This window comes from Benincasa hispida, chromosome 1, assembly GCF_027475165.1.
Source record: "Benincasa hispida cultivar pf3 chromosome 1, pf3_genome.v1.1, whole genome shotgun sequence".
Classification (NCBI taxonomy): Eukaryota; Viridiplantae; Streptophyta; class Magnoliopsida; order Cucurbitales; family Cucurbitaceae; genus Benincasa; species Benincasa hispida.
The window spans coordinates 902,445-918,080 of NC_143478.1; the positions used below are offsets into that span (position 1 = coordinate 902,445).

The 15,636-nt window shown below is 34.6% G+C and overlaps 3 protein-coding genes across 5 annotated transcripts; 2 read left to right on the forward strand and 1 right to left on the reverse strand.

Moving 5' to 3' along the window:
* The first annotated feature begins 720 nt into the window (after positions 1 to 720).
* LOC120073852 (PB1 domain-containing protein tyrosine kinase) lies at positions 721 to 7,171 on the forward strand. 3 transcript variants are annotated; one of them, XM_090311152.1, is made up of 11 exons: positions 721 to 872; positions 1,039 to 1,095; positions 1,378 to 3,577; positions 3,664 to 3,990; positions 4,069 to 4,155; positions 4,561 to 4,713; positions 4,993 to 5,156; positions 5,238 to 5,385; positions 5,827 to 5,949; positions 6,195 to 6,236; positions 6,765 to 7,171. In XM_090311152.1, the coding sequence occupies exons 3-11, from the start codon at positions 1,412 to 1,414 to the stop codon at positions 6,774 to 6,776; spliced, it is 3,222 nt and encodes a 1,073-aa protein (XP_090167278.1). In that variant the 5' UTR covers positions 721 to 872; positions 1,039 to 1,095; positions 1,378 to 1,411; the 3' UTR covers positions 6,777 to 7,171. The 3 variants fall into 3 exon arrangements, with proteins under 3 accessions (XP_090167278.1, XP_090167270.1, XP_090167273.1); XM_090311147.1 differs by having other exon boundaries at positions 731 to 872; positions 6,149 to 6,236; XM_090311144.1 differs by having other exon boundaries at positions 1,039 to 3,577; positions 6,149 to 6,236.
* A 1,448-nt stretch (positions 7,172 to 8,619) lies between these two features.
* PKT4 (peroxisomal 3-ketoacyl-CoA thiolase 4) lies at positions 8,620 to 12,262 on the forward strand. The gene is made up of 14 exons (XM_039021102.2): positions 8,620 to 8,934; positions 9,030 to 9,106; positions 9,205 to 9,289; positions 9,440 to 9,566; positions 9,653 to 9,751; positions 9,838 to 9,905; positions 10,029 to 10,136; positions 10,217 to 10,294; positions 10,365 to 10,497; positions 10,606 to 10,702; positions 11,112 to 11,235; positions 11,327 to 11,435; positions 11,700 to 11,783; positions 11,894 to 12,262. The coding sequence occupies exons 1-14, from the start codon at positions 8,782 to 8,784 to the stop codon at positions 12,004 to 12,006; spliced, it is 1,455 nt and encodes a 484-aa protein (XP_038877030.1). The 5' UTR covers positions 8,620 to 8,781; the 3' UTR covers positions 12,007 to 12,262.
* Positions 12,263 to 13,607: 1,345 nt separating this feature from the next.
* On the reverse strand, positions 13,608 to 15,358 carry LOC120069364 (ethylene-responsive transcription factor ERF118-like). Its single transcript, XM_039021113.2, has 2 exons — positions 15,322 to 15,358; positions 13,608 to 14,458 (listed from the first exon to the last, which is right to left on the reverse strand). Exons 1-2 carry the CDS (start codon positions 15,356 to 15,358, stop codon positions 13,923 to 13,925), a joined length of 573 nt encoding a protein of 190 aa, XP_038877041.2. The 3' UTR covers positions 13,608 to 13,922.
* Positions 15,359 to 15,636: the final 278 nt, after the last annotated feature.

Consider the following 15,636-nt stretch of genomic DNA (forward strand, 5'->3'; position numbering starts at 1 on the left):
AAATACTACCCTAAAATATGGTGACAATTGCAATTATACCCTCAAACTTTCAGTAATAAAAATTGAGCACTCAAATTTATATGAGTGTTAAAATTAGACCCTTAAATTTACGTAGATGTAGAAATTATACAATTGTATAGGTTTGAGGGTTCAATTTTTTTTCCATTTAGGGGATTCAATTTTTACAACTATGGTAAGTTTGATAATCTAATTTTGACAATCATATGAGTTTGAGAGCTCAATTTTTACAATTTAGGCTTGGTAACTATTTCATTTTTTTTTTTTTTGAAATTTAAGCCAATTTTCTCAAATTTTCTTACAATAGTTTGCATCTTTCTTAAGCACAAGAGTTGAAATTCTTAGCTAAATTTCAAAATCGAAAACAAGTTTTTAAAAACTATTTTTTTTAGTTTTCAAAAACTATTTTTTTTAGTTTTCAAAATTTTGTTTGATTTTTTAAAACATGAGTAAAAAATAGATAACGGAGTAAGAAATCTAGAGGTGGTATGAGTGTTTGTACGCTTAATTTTCAAAAACTAAAAACTAAATCAAATGAGACTTTAGAGCTGTAATTGCAACACTACCATACTTTTAAGAGGGGTTTTTGCAATATGCCCTAATAATAATAATATAATAATAATAAAATAAAAAGAAAAAAGAAAAGAAAAACCAATTGTGGGGGATTACGTTGAAAAAAGGGAGAAATTCATAAATTAGTTTGGCGGTTGGGAGCTTCCGTCCCTGTGATTTTGCCGCGTTATTCTGACCATTGCTCTTCTCCTACAACTCCGTTCCTCTTTCAACTCCTTTCTCTCTCTCATTTTCCGATCTTTTTTCGTTTCAATTCAAGCTTCGCAGATTCGAACACACAGGTACGATTTTTTGAATCTCTCCTTCATCCTTTCTGGTTAGGGTAAAATTTTTGTGTTTGTAAGCACATAAATTTCCTCCCAAAACCACGCTCTCTTCGAACATGATCATATTCAATGAATTTTTTGTCCTATCCCTTAATTGATTCTCTGTATCTTCATTCTACAGTTGGATAAGGGAGGCGCTGGAAAACTTTTAGGAGATCGCCTGTTTGAAGATTCTTAGGTACATTTCAACGTTTCAAGTTTCTCCGTAGTTCTAGCATTGTTTTTTTTTCCCCCATGTTGTTGAGAAATGTATGGATATTTGAGTAAACTAAATGTTTTGAAAATATAGGAGAAATGAGATGAGCATCTGAAAGTAGGTTATTTGGGGGTTCCGAGTGTAGAATTAGAAAATTTGTAGATTTTTTTTATTATATATTTTGAAGAAGAATGAAGAAGAGAGCTTGAAGGGTGCGAAAATGTTCGTATGTTGAACAATCTGTCTTTCTGAGATCATGGCTAGGGAAGTACATGGCATTTTAAGCCAACAATTATACATGGAAAGACCAAGGGTTGTTTCGGATGTACGAGTTACTGCAGATCATAGTGTGAGTGATGTTTGTGTACAGACGGGTGAGGTATTTTCTCCCCAGTTTATGCGGGATCGAGTTGCTTTAAGAAGATTGTCTGACATGAGTGATGGAGATCAACAACAACAGCAAAAGAGAACAGGTCTTGGGTTCAATCCGAGCAACCAATTGGTGTATGAGGATCTCAGTGGAATTCTTGGACTCAAGAGGATGAATTCTGAAAGCAGTTCAGAATTGTCATCAACGCCAGTGACTGCTTATGCAGCTGAAAGGGACAACAAGGTTTATCCTAAAAACACAAGCAAACGTCAGTGGGAATATAGTGTTACTGGACAAGCATCTGGTGCATATGTTGATGAAATTATCCGAGGAGTTCAACTTGGCCCCACGACGTCGACCTTGTATGCATTGGATTCGCCTCGTTCAGGTTATCCTTGTGGGGCTGGATTTGGAGATTTCTCTGCCAATGATAAGATGAAATTTCTCTGTAGTTTTGGAGGTAGAATATTACCAAGGCCTAATGATGGGAAGCTTAGATATGTAGGTGGAGAAACACGCATCATATCCATTAGGAAAAACATCTCATGTGAAGAACTTACTAAAAAGACATACGCTGTCTGTAAATATGCCCACACGATAAAGTACCAGCTTCCTGGTGAAGATCTTGATTCACTTATCTCTGTCTGTTCTGATGAAGATCTTCATCATATGGTAGAGGAATATCATGAGCTGGAAAATGCAGAGGGTTCTCAAAGACTTAGAATTTTTCTGATTTCTTCAAATGATTGTTGTGAGAGCCCTACTTCTATTGAAGGAAGGGTAGTTCAACCAATTGATATTGATTATCAATATGTTGCGGCTGTGAATGGTATGCTAGACCCAAGTCTTCAAAGGAGCTCTAGTGGGCAGAGTTTCACAAGTCAGACTAGCCAGGTGGGGGGCATCTCAGATCATAGTACCAATTTTCATACTGATTCGTCACATGCAACAGACTCAAAAGATGCCAATTCACCAATGCCAAATTTGGCGGGAATGTTTCCTAGACCTGGTGGTCAGTTGTTAAATCCCATTCAAGTCCCAAGCAAGTCATTTAATCAATCACCTCTAATTTCTCCGGTTACAGTAATGCAAAAGGATTTTAAGAATCTGGATGCAACATATGCAGAAGATGCTAGAAACTTCACTCCATTTGTTTCAGGAAAACGTCCATGTGATATGGTTTATTATGTTGATGCAATGGGCCGTCACAATCATCTTTACCATGGTTCTCCATTGATGAATTATCATCATGAAAAATCTACAGTGGAACCTGATGAGATATACAAAGTTCTTAATGTTCATTTCCCACGAAGCTCCAGTGAAAATTTTGTGCCTCCACCCAACTGGGGTCAAAGTGATACACATTCAATGAAAATTTTGCTCAAGGAACGGGCAGTTAATTATGGACAGCTATGCTCTGATGAGGAGTATTTGATTCAGCTAAGATCTGGAACCACCCATATGGGACAAAAAATTATGCATTCACATTCTGAGCCCCTACTGCTGGAACAGGATCAAAAGTCGAATCATGGAGGACTCTATCCAGTGAACTCATTCAATGACAGTGATCAGTCACCTTCACTGGGAATGTCAAGTTCCTTGCAGGATTTGCCAACGATGTGGAAACAGAGAGTTGATGCGGAATTTCAAGATGCTAAATATGAGAATCATCGAATTTTAGCATCTGGTAGTGATAATGAAACATACGAAGAATGCAATTTTGATGAAAAGAAGGCTAATTTCTATGGAAGTATTTATGTTCCATCACTTAATGATGAAGAAAAATACAGATATTTGCAACATGTTGACTACCAACAAAATGGTTGTCTCCCCAAAGAGGTTCAAAGCCTTGGAGGCAGATCTTCTTCCGAACGAGGTTTTGAATTAGAAAATTCTGCAGATACCACGGGTGGCCCATCCATCATTTACCATTTAGAAAGAACTGCTCCAATAATTTTTGAGGAGAGCCAATATTGTATCAAGGGTCCTACTTCTGATATAGTAAGGAGCCAACCATTCTCTTGCATATCTTCTGATCTACTACCTCATACAACTCAAGCTTTGATCGATAAAAAGATCATAAATCAGGAACCAGTAAGTATGTCTCCATTTTGCAAATAATAGTTTTCCTTTATTCTCCAATTTATATGAAGCTAATTATCTCTTTTTGTTATTAACAGACATGGAACAGTTCTGCTTCAGGTAGAGAGGTTTCTCTAGGCGATGAGAACTTTGTAACCTGTCATTACCGCAAGGTTGCAGCCCATAGCAGGAAAAAGAGCAACTGTGATGATGATATCTTTATCAAATCATCACACTCAGATGATTCTCATGGCAATGAGGCTGTGGAGTTAGCTGTAATAGTTGAAGATGTAACTCATAGTATACCTCCTGACATACCCATAGCTTCAGGAGTTGTCCCCCGGGTTGAAAACGAGGCCAGCGATGAATGTCCATCTTCAAGAGGAAATGATGCTTTGAGTTCTAGTTCAGAAACTGACCTTGAGGTGAACTTTTCCTGTGAATTTCAGTTATTGTGGCAGTATTCCTGTTCATTAATGTTTAACGCGATAGTCCTTTTTCAGGATGCCGATAGTATCCTTAGTTCAAGGGATGAGTCTATGAGCGAGGCAGCAATAGCTGAAATCGAAGCTGGCATCTACGGCCTGCAGGTTCAAAGCTTCTCTATTTATTATATCATACATACCTTTCTGTATAGATTTAATTCTCAGATATGACATATCTTGGACTCTTTCATCCACTTAAGGTTCCTCCAACCTTTTAACACATCTGTCCACTTAAGGTGTCTCTAACTTTGTAAAATATGCATCACTGAATGAAGTTGTTGTAGTACCAGTATTGAGCATTTTCCATGCACACACACACTTCATTTGTTCTTAATAACTCTTTCTTGTCGGTTGTAAGAAAATATGCAAGGATGTTTATAAGAATTTTGTAATTATAGCATAAAGATGATGGTTGCAGTCATTAAAGAGAATTGACTGGAATGTTTACTCAATCACAAAAGCTGAAGTTCACATTATATTCTATTGATCAATTCATATGCTGATATGCAGATCATAAAGAATGCAGACCTTGAAGAACTGCAAGAGTTGGGTTCTGGGACATTTGGCACAGTTTTTCATGGAAAATGGAGGGGAACAGACGTTGCTATTAAGAGAATAAAAAAGAGTTGCTTCTCAGGAAGTTTTTCAGAGCAAGAACGGCTGGTGAGTTTGACATAATCTGAAATTTGAGCCTTTTATATATTAACCAATTCCTGTGCTCAATGGCTTCTTAAGATATTGGTGAATATGGTTATAAAAATTTTCTTAGAATATTACAAAATTGTGCATTCAGTTTCGAAATAAATGTTGTATGCTTTATTTTCTCAAATGCATTTCATTATTGATTAAGCCTATGAACATATTTCCTACAATCTAATTCCACCCTCCTCTTTGGCCCCCAACATTTTCACAAATGGGTCCAAAATTTCACTGTTTGCTTAGACTAGAGATTTCTGGAGAGAAGCAAGGATTCTATCGACTCTTCACCATCCAAACGTTTTGGCTTTTTATGGGGTAGTTCCTGATGGACCTGATGGAACATTGGCAACTGTAACCGAGTATATGGTAAACGGTTCGTTAAGGCATGTCCTTTTAAGGAAGGATAGGTAAGTTGGTCCGAACTCCACATTTTGATTCTCTTCTTTCTTGTGGAAAGGGATACTGAAACTTTAGCATTCTCACTGCAGAGTGCTTGATCGTCGGAAAAGGCTTATAATTGCAATGGATGCGGCTTTTGGCATGGAATATTTGCATTTGAAAAATATTGTTCATTTTGATCTGAAATGTGATAATTTGTTAGTCAACTTGAGGGATCCTGAACGACCTATATGCAAGGTAATTTTTAATATATCTAACATCTCGTGCACCTATAATGGTTCCATAGCCTGTTGTTCTTATGGACATTTACCCACATACTAATTAAAAAATATTATATTATTTGAGATGTTGCTAATTTAGACCTTATTTGATAATTATTTGATCTTGTATTTTTTATATTTAAAAATCACGCTTATAATACTACTTTTATTTAATAGTTTATGTACTTTGGTATTTACCTTTTAGAAATGTTTTCCAAAGAAAAAAATCCAAGCCAAGATTTGAATGAAAACTATAAAAAGTAGTTGAATTGAAATGTTTCTTAAGAAAAAACCACATTATAAAGAAATGTCTATTTTCAAAAACCAAATGATTATCGAACGAAATGTTATAATCAAAATTTATATTCAATATTCCAGCCACACTGAGCTTGTTTGGGGGTCATTTTCTGTCTTTCAGGTTGGAGATTTTGGGTTGTCCAGAATTAAGCGCAATACACTTGTTTCTGGAGGCGTGCGTGGAACTCTTCCATGGATGGCACCAGAATTGTTAGATAGTAGCAGTTCTAAGGTCTCTGAGAAGGTTAGTAACTTAAAAAACGAAGACCTTAACTTTCTTTCAACTAAATCAAGTCGTGTAAATGTTGCTTAGATTGCTCTGGAGATGCAAACATAGTCTTATATTGCATAAGACATTTTGGAGGAAATTTTAAATCATATCTAGATCCTAGGAGGATAATATCATTCTATTTTTGCTTTATTAGCATTTTTCTTTTTAATAGGTTGATGTTTTCTCATTCGGTATTGCAATGTGGGAGATTTTGACAGGCGAGGAGCCATATGCTAACATGCATTGTGGTGCCATCATCGGTAAACTTTCCTTCCTATGCTCCTAATTTCTTAAAAGCCTTCTCAAGAAATTCAGGTTTATGCTTGTTCCAGCACTTTTCGTGAAATTTTCTTTCGTCCTCCTTTACTCCTCACTTCTCTCTTCTTGCAGTATCTTGAAAATCATTTCAACTAAATCCCTGAATTGCAAAATTCTGTCATTGGTTAAACATTGAGTTTCTAGACAGGCTGTGATAGGAATGGTATTAGGATATTATTAGAGTATTAAGCGTATATTAGTAATTAGTTAAGGAGTTTGTTATACTTGTTGGTTATAAATAGAGGGCGAGGGGAATGAAGAAGATGGACAATATTTTGTTGAGTGAATTATGGTTTGAGAGTGATCTCAAGATTGGGAGGTTTTATGGAACTCGTAAACTTGATTTATTTTGTAGTTCAGTTTTATCAGCTTAGTTCTCATAATTGTCACATATACTTATTTCCCAGCCATAATCTTGTGCTTTATTATTCAAATAAGGAGATCATGTTGTTTTATACTTTGTTGGGTAGGTGGAATTGTAAGTAATACTCTTAGACCGCCAATCCCAAAACGTTGTGACCCCGAATGGAAAAAGCTAATGGAAGAGTGTTGGTCTCCTGAACCTGCAGCAAGGCCATCATTCACAGAGATAACAAATAGACTTCGCAGCATGTCGGTAGCGCTTCAGATCAGAAAGAGGCCACATGTAGCAAGTAGATGAAATACATCATCCTCTTATAAGTCACCATTCTTTTGATTTGGAAAAGAGGAGAAGAAAAGAACAAAGTTTAAACTATTCTACTCTATGTAATTAAAGTAACTGGCTTGTTCAATCAGCTAAATCAAGCCAAATATCTAACTTTTATGGAGTTTATATACTTCAAAATCTGTAGATGATGTTAACTTTAATGTCAAAATTTCATATTCCTGTTGTTCATGTTATTGTGTGTTTGATCCAGCGAGCAGGCTAAGAGATTAGGCCAAGTTAATGGTCAAACAAGGAAAGTCCATCTCTAAAGATGAGAGAACAATCTCTAGAGAACACGAGTTTTATATTCAAAGTTTCTTATTATAATTCCAAAGTAGTTATTGATATCCTTATAAGGAAATAAACCAATTAACTAATTAATTCTAAAATACTAATTAAACACAAATTAATTTAAATTAACAATTAAATAAATATTAAACTCAAATATATTAATTATCCTATAATTCCGTTCGTGAATGTGGATGCTGTTTACAACTTAATTGATTATATGATGCTTCTTTCAACTTGATTGGTATTATGCATTGCTAGTGCAAGAGCTTATCCTTTGAAACACAATTTTCCATGAACATATAGATATATTGTCTTCCCACAATTTTCCATAAATGGACAAAATAACCAACACAATATTAAATAAAAATACCAAGAGTACATAGCAAACATTTTGAGTCAAAACTATAAGTTTGAACAAAAAAGTTTCTCAATTATATGGACTAATCCATCAACTTTCAAACACGTTTCCTTATTATTTTGTAACTATTTTTCTATTTTTCTAAAAAAAAATTGCTCTCGCATCTATATTTACATGTATATTTACAATATAAATTTAAATATTATCTTATGTTATAGAAATGATGTTTAGAAATGAACAATTATAGTCTAATTAAGTCAAAATCAAAATTTCATTAATTAATTATAACAATTTCTATAATTTTCATAAAGTTTTCTGAAATTTTTATCGATATCAATATTTCTATAAAATTAGGACATTAATATTTCCATCGGCATCGATATTTCCAACTTGTAATTAACTAAAATATTATTATTTCAAATATCTCTTTGTTATAGTTTTTACTATGTTTACTATTTCCTATCAAAACTAAAATAGTTACATCCAAAAATATATTATTTTAACCTACCGACTATAATAACCAACTCAGTTCACCAAACGCTTCGTTTATACTTTTTAAACGAGTTAAAAGACTTAAAATATTTATTACTTATATTATATTCAAATTATCAACATTTGGTTGCTTCTTTTTTATATTTCATAAATTTTTAATACCATGAATACAATAGCGGTTGAAAAGATGTAATTTTTTTTTTTTTTTTTTGATGATTAACATATTTATATCATTTGCACTATGCTTACAAACATTAGAAATTCGAGATTCAAATCTTTTTTTTAAAAGATATTATAATTAAAATGTGGGAGGAATCGAACCAATAATATAAACACTGTATCAATTGAACTACGTTTTTTTTTATGGCAATTAGAGATCCAAATCTCAACCTAACTAAAAATATATAATAAAATAACGTAGGTCCACATTTGTCTACATGAGAACATCTAATCATATGTCAAAACGAATATAATTTTGTACCTAAAAAGAAATAATAAAATAAATCTAACGATACGGAAGATAAAATGATAATGGCGTCGTTGTTCTAGAAATTCCCATACGCTTCCTAATTTTGCCATTATCCTTTATCCTCAGACGGCACGCATCTCCAAGCAACCGCCTCTTCCGATCTCTATATTTACCTGAAAATGGCCGCCGATGTCCATTTCATATTCTTTTCCGGCCAATCCCAATCCCAATCTCATTCCTCCGACAAATTCACTAATGGAGAAGGCGATCAAAAGGCAAAACATTTTGTTACATCATCTGCGACCTTCTTCTTCGGCTTACAGCCATGAATCTTCGCTCTCTGTAAGTTTTCTAATCCTTTATCCTCTCTTTTCCATTGAATTTCTCTATTTGAATTGTTATTGATGTAGTTTGATTTTGTTGTTTTTTCTTGTTAGGCATCGGTTTGTGCAGCTGGGGATAGTGCTTCGTATCAGAGAACGTCGGTGTTTGGAGATGACGTCGTGATTGTTGCGTAAGTTGCTTCGTTCTTACATGAATTTCGCTCTCTGAGTTTATTCAAAATTGTTTGTTTAGTTGAATTTGTGAAATCTCCATTTTTCTCTCTCTCAGAGCGTACCGTACCGCCATTTGCAAATCCAAGCGTGGTGGCTTCAAGGATACTTATCCTGATGATCTGCTCGCCCCTGTTTTGAAGGTTTCTTGTTACACTTTTTCTTCTATTCTTTTTATGGATTCAACTTAATAGGTTAAACCGAATAGAAACCATGTTTTCGTGTTTCTTCGTTTTTATTGTTCAGTGACTTAGTGATCATCACTGAATTTTGATGATGATGATTTGATACAGGCATTGATAGAGAAAACTAATCTGAATCCAAGTGAAGTTGGCGATATTGTTGTTGGTTCTGTGCTTGCACCAGGTTCTCAGAGAGCTAGTGAATGTAGGATGGCTGCTTTCTATGCCGGCTTCCCTGGTATGCCTTTCCCCAAGAAGAATTATTCATATTCGTATGTGTCTTCTTCTTTATATTATCAATGCATATGATGGTTTTTGTCACAGAAACTGTGCCTGTTAGAACTGTCAATAGGCAATGTTCATCGGGGCTGCAGGCCGTTGCTGATGTAGCTGCAGCTATAAGAGCAGGGTTTTATGATATTGGTAAGCATCCAATAAGGTTTTCATTGAAGTCTTATAAATGCCTTGTTTAGTACGCAAACTTATTCTATTTGTTGCTCGTTTTTAAGGAATTGGAGCTGGGTTGGAGTCGATGACTATTAATCCAATGGCTTGGGAAGGATCTGTCAACCCAAGAGTACTCTCTTTCCCTTGCTTTAATACACTTGTTGCATAAATTTTGATTCAGTTCTAGATATTCTTTAAAGCATACTTCAAGCGGGAATCTTGAAAGATCTGAATCTCTTGTTAAAAATGGCAGGTGAAGTCATTCGAAAATGCACAGAACTGCCTTCTTCCAATGGGAGTAACCTCAGAAAATGTTGCCCAGCGTTTTGGGGTGTCAAGGGAGAAGCAAGATCAGGCTGCTGTAAGTAGAATGGATCTTACATCTCGTTCAAGGCTCTTAAATGTATATTTTGTACTGAAATCCTGTCAATGTGGGTCTAGGTTGAGTCTCACAGGAAGGCTGCGGCTGCCACTGCTAGTGGCAAATTTAAGGACGAGATTATCCCTGTTTCTACTAAGGTAAGTTATAAGAATCAACACTATGTAATTTCCACACACGGTAATTTGCTGATGTATTTATTTCAAACAGATAATTGACCCCAAAACCGGTCAAGAGAAACCTGTTACAATCTCGGTTGATGATGGGATTCGGTCTAACACAACTCAAGCAGATTTGGGGAAGTTGAAGCCTGTGTTTAAGAAAGATGGGACCACCACTGCAGGTATCATGGTGGTTTGATTATATTTGAATTCGTTAGTAGGGAGACGTTCTGCTATTTTTGGTCATTGAGACTCATGATCCTCTGGTGTTGGTATTGTGAACTGTGTAGGTAATTCAAGCCAGGTGAGTGATGGTGCTGGAGCTGTTCTTCTTATGAAGAAAAGTGTTGCACTACGAAAAGGTCTCCCCATTCTCGGTGTTTTCAGGTATGATACTCAAGATATATTTTTAATATCTAACATCACAAGTAATTTTACAAATGGCGTGGTGATTTGCGCTAGATATTCAAAGTTTCTTTATCCCATATTTTGACTTGCAAACTTCTCCCTGATTTGTCACGACTATTATTTCAATACTGTCTTATGCATCAAGTTGTGACCGCATGCTTTCCATTATCGATAGTTTCTCTTGAAATGCCTTTCTTCATGAAACGATGAGGAAGATTAAGTGTAGTTTGGCAACATAAATGCTCTTTTCTCTTGGGTACTAATTCCAGGCTTTCCAGAGTGTAGACTGTTTAAACTGTTTGAGGGTGATGACAATGACCATTTGAGTTTGGGATTTCTTGAGCATGAATTACTTTCTTTTCAATGTTTGCTGCCGTTGGCTTTGTAGGACTTTTGCTGCTGTAGGTGTGGATCCTGCTATCATGGGTGTTGGCCCCGCTGTTGCAATTCCAGCCGCTGTCAAGGCTGCTGGACTTGAACTGAATGATATTGATCTTTTTGAGATAAATGAGGTACCTTATATTTCTATCACTAATTGAGGCTTGAAGTTCGAACCTATTCAGAACATGTTGGCTTACACTAACGCACAACCTTAACCTACAGGCATTTGCATCCCAATTTGTATATTGTCGTAACAAGCTGGGGCTTGATCCAGAAAAGATCAATGTTAATGGAGGAGCAATCGCCATTGGACATCCACTGGGTGCCACAGGTATGTTACTGACACGCATAGTTTCTATTAACCACACCTAAAAAATATAAGATTCTTATGTGTTAGATAGGTTTCTTCTTTATATTCTTTAACTGCGATTAAATTGTTAGCAAACGATAATATTCATATAGTAGGGGGACTTAGAGAAAATATTACAACTCTAACCAGTTAGCAGTAGATTGTCACAAGATCTCACCTCAAAACCCTTCCACCATTAAATGATGCTTCCTTTAGCATATGCTCATTAACTTGATTCTTCCATAGGCGCCCGCTGTGTCGCTACATTGTTGCATGAGATGAAACGCCGTGGCAAAGATTGTCGTTTTGGAGTGATATCAATGTGCATAGGTACACTCTCTCTCCCTCTACTTCTTCCTCCTCAGCATTTTCAGAGTTAATACTCGACGATATGATGGATGATGAATACATACTTGAAACTTCAAAACCGGATATTGCAGGCACTGGAATGGGAGCTGCCGCAGTGTTCGAGAGGGGTGATTGTGTTGATGAGCTTTGCAATGCTAAGAAAGTTGGAGGAGGAGTCAACCTTCTGTCTAAGGATGCTCGTTAAGACAAAACTTCATACCACTTCCCACCCTCTTGTTTCCATTTTGGACACACTAGTTTTATTTTAGCATGTTTTGATTTGTTTACCATAAAGATTGAAGACGTTGTTGGAAGCTAATCCTTTGTTATGGATTGTCGTCCAAACAACTTGATGATCGCAGAGCAAGACTAGTCATTTGAGCTGAAGTCAACAGCTGAATTGATTTTTATCATGTTTTTGTTTTCTAAAATTAAGTCTATTCTATTTACATTTCTTCAAATAATTTTTGCATCTTTTTTTTTTAAGTACAATTCAGCAATTGTTTATTAAATTCTTAAAATAAAAATAATTTAAGTTTTTTTTTTTTAGTTCTCAAAATTGAATTTAGTATTTGTAGGTTTAATGATTACTCAATGGAATTTAAATATTTGTTTTTATAATTAATATTGGTTGAGCAAATTATTATTACAATGATGAGTAAGAATCAGGATACTTTTAGGTTGCAAGAGAAGTAATTCTTACTCTAAACTTGTTAAGTTTCAATGCGACTTTTGTCAACATGTTCATCAATTTTACGCCAATTATGATTCAACGATGCCAAAATATTATACAATCAAATTCAATAATTCAATCAAGGCAAGGCCACTACAACTTATTTGATCTGTTTTAAGAAGTTGTTTGGTATGAGATTTGTCATCTTTGTTGTGAGTATGGTCTAATCTATCCTCTTTGAGGCGTATACCTTACATGGGAGTAGTATGTAGGTTATATCATGAGATAGGTTTCCTCTTTGGTGCATTTCTTTGTGAATGCTATTCGTCATTATTATGGAATCATACGTGTGTTTGGAACTTTTCAATGTTTTATGAATTTGGAGAACAAACTGATTCTTCGAGTGTTTTGAAATCGATTCATTTTAAGTATTTTCTTATTCTTTCTTTCAAATTTTTGTAGTTTGATAATCATCCTGGAATGATTTATAGGTGGCCTAGTTTAAAGGTCCAAAATGAAATATGTCCCACTTTTTCAAAATAATGTTAATTGACATTTTGATGTGATAAGTGAAATCATGAATCGTCTGAAATTGACATTTTGATGTGATAAGTGAAGTCATGAATCGTCTTTCAGATTTTCTCTTTTCTTTCCTTTTTTTTTTCTTTTCTTCTTCCTTTTCGACGCAACCACAACTTCTTTGGCAAACCAACCTTAGAAAAACTCTTTTTTTTTATTCTTTTTCCTTATTGACAAAACCATGCCTCAACATTGACTATGAGAAAGAGGGGAGTGATATGTTAGTGGGGAAAGAAAGAGAGAATGAGAGTGAGCGGGAACGAGATGAGCTATTTTACGTACACGAGTACATTTTGTTAATTTAAAAAAGTAAGGCAAATTCCGTACAAAAATCTAAAACATTCTTTAGGAGCATGAGTTGATGTGTCCTATGATAACTTATTTTTTTAATTGTTCTTTTAATATGTCTATGTGGGACGAGATGTTCAAGTAACGAAATTGAATTTGAATTTGGTGGGTGGAGCCAACCTTAATTTATTTTTCGTATGTTAGTTTGGTACCTTAGTCATGAACAACACTATGCAGGATTTAATAAATTCAAAAAAAGCTCTCAATTTAGCTCTCAAATTTATTTTCAAATTAATGTGTTCTCAAAATCTCCAAAGGGCATTCGAATTCCACTCGACGTCATTGAACTCGAAACAAAGAACGAAATTAAAAGTACAATCTAAAGCTTTACAACAAGCTGATGTGGCAACTTTCAGCTCTACAATAAGTTGACATGGCAAGATTTAACTTGCTAAAAGGAAAAGCTGACATGGCATTCAAAAAAGGAAATAACCAAAATTCTCCCCTTCCCGTCGACGCCGGTTCCCTCTCCCTCCTCCTCCCCCGCCGTCAACTCCGCCGCGGGGCGAAAACTCCACGGTTCAAAAACTCAGTAGATGAGAAGCTTTGAACCGCGGTGGAGCTTTGGGGGAGGTGGCCATGGCAGATTGGAACTCGAGCCGCTTCGATTCGTAAGCCCTAGAAGCTTCCTCGGCTGTATTATAAGTTCCAAGCCAAATTCGAGCTCTCTTGAAAGGGTCTCGAATTTCAGCAGCCCATTTCCCCCATTTTCTCTGCCTCACGCCTCTATATCGACAGGCTGTTCTTCCAGTCGTTAGGGTTTTGGTTAGAACCCTAATGTTTCTTGGCTGTTGGGTTTCTCCGCCATTGTTGCTGTCGAGAGAAGAGCTCTGAGGGGATTCATCATGGATTGATTTAGAAGAAGAAGAGTGAGAAGGGAAAACGGGGAAGTGAATTTCTCGTACTATGCGTTTGGATTTTGAAGATTTTGTTTCGTCTCTTTCGTTTTCGCTTGAAGATGAATCGGTTCCATCTGGATCGTTGCAGATTACGCGGATTTTTCGACTCATTTTCTGTTCTTCGAAGGGATTTGGATTTTTTTTTTTTTTTTCCTTTTCTCACAGAACTTTTTTGAATCGTTTGATGTAAAATACGATGGAGGCTCTGCGATTTTTGGGGGCCAAGAAAAAGGGGGAGAATATTTCTTTTTAGATGCCACATGCCGAACCAGCGTTTATTTTTCTAAATTTTTTTGAATTATTCTTTTTCTTTTTCTTTTTCTTTTTTTGAAAAATTGAGGTATGTTTAATTCGTAATTTAGATTCTCTTTTATGTTTTCAGATTCTAACCGGCAACCCAAATTTTAAATTTTGTAATTCAAAATTTGAAAATAATATTTTTACATTTTTTTATCCAGATTTTGAATTTTAAAATTTAAAATGTAAAATTAAATTAAATAAAGATTAAAACATTTATGAATATGATATGTCATCTTATAAACTTAATTCAATTTTTTAAAAAAATTAAAATATGTATTATAAATTAAATTAGGTTAAGTTTCAAGTTCGATCCCTTAGACGAGGTTAAAAGTTAGATTTCAAAATTTAGAATTTAGTTCATATGATTTGATAGTCCATATGGTTTGTTAAATTCTCTTAAATACTTTTATCAAATCAATTCTAATTATAAACCGCATGACTAAAATTTTAACTTACTCCACAGGGACCAAACTTTCATTTTTTTTCTATAAATTATATAATATTACAAAACAATAATTATACAATTTTTTTAAGATAAAACATATTCATAGATAAATTAACAATATGTATTGTCAATTAATATTTAGTGGATAACTATAACTAGTCTATAATTGTTTAAATTTGAATTTAATTTCTAAATTTTACTACCAAACACATATCTTAAAACATGAAATTGGATTAGGATAACTCTATTTTCATTTAATCCTTTGTTTTCAAATACTTGTTTTAAGATTATCTACCAAACAGCCCTCAAACATCCTTATGCTTCTTCTCTTCCTATTTTCAATTGTCCATTGTAATTTATATATTTTCAATTAATCTAATATTAGATTTAGGCCCTCTTTGAATTGACTAATATGTCATTTCTTTTTAAGTATTATATAGATATATTGTTTAGAATAAAAATACTCACGTGTTCGGTTATATTCTCTCGTGCTTTTATTTATAAATTTATTTTGTTTGCTATATGTTTCTATTATTTTAGATTAATATAGATGACAACTATTAAATATCATGAACTAATAAAAAGATGTAA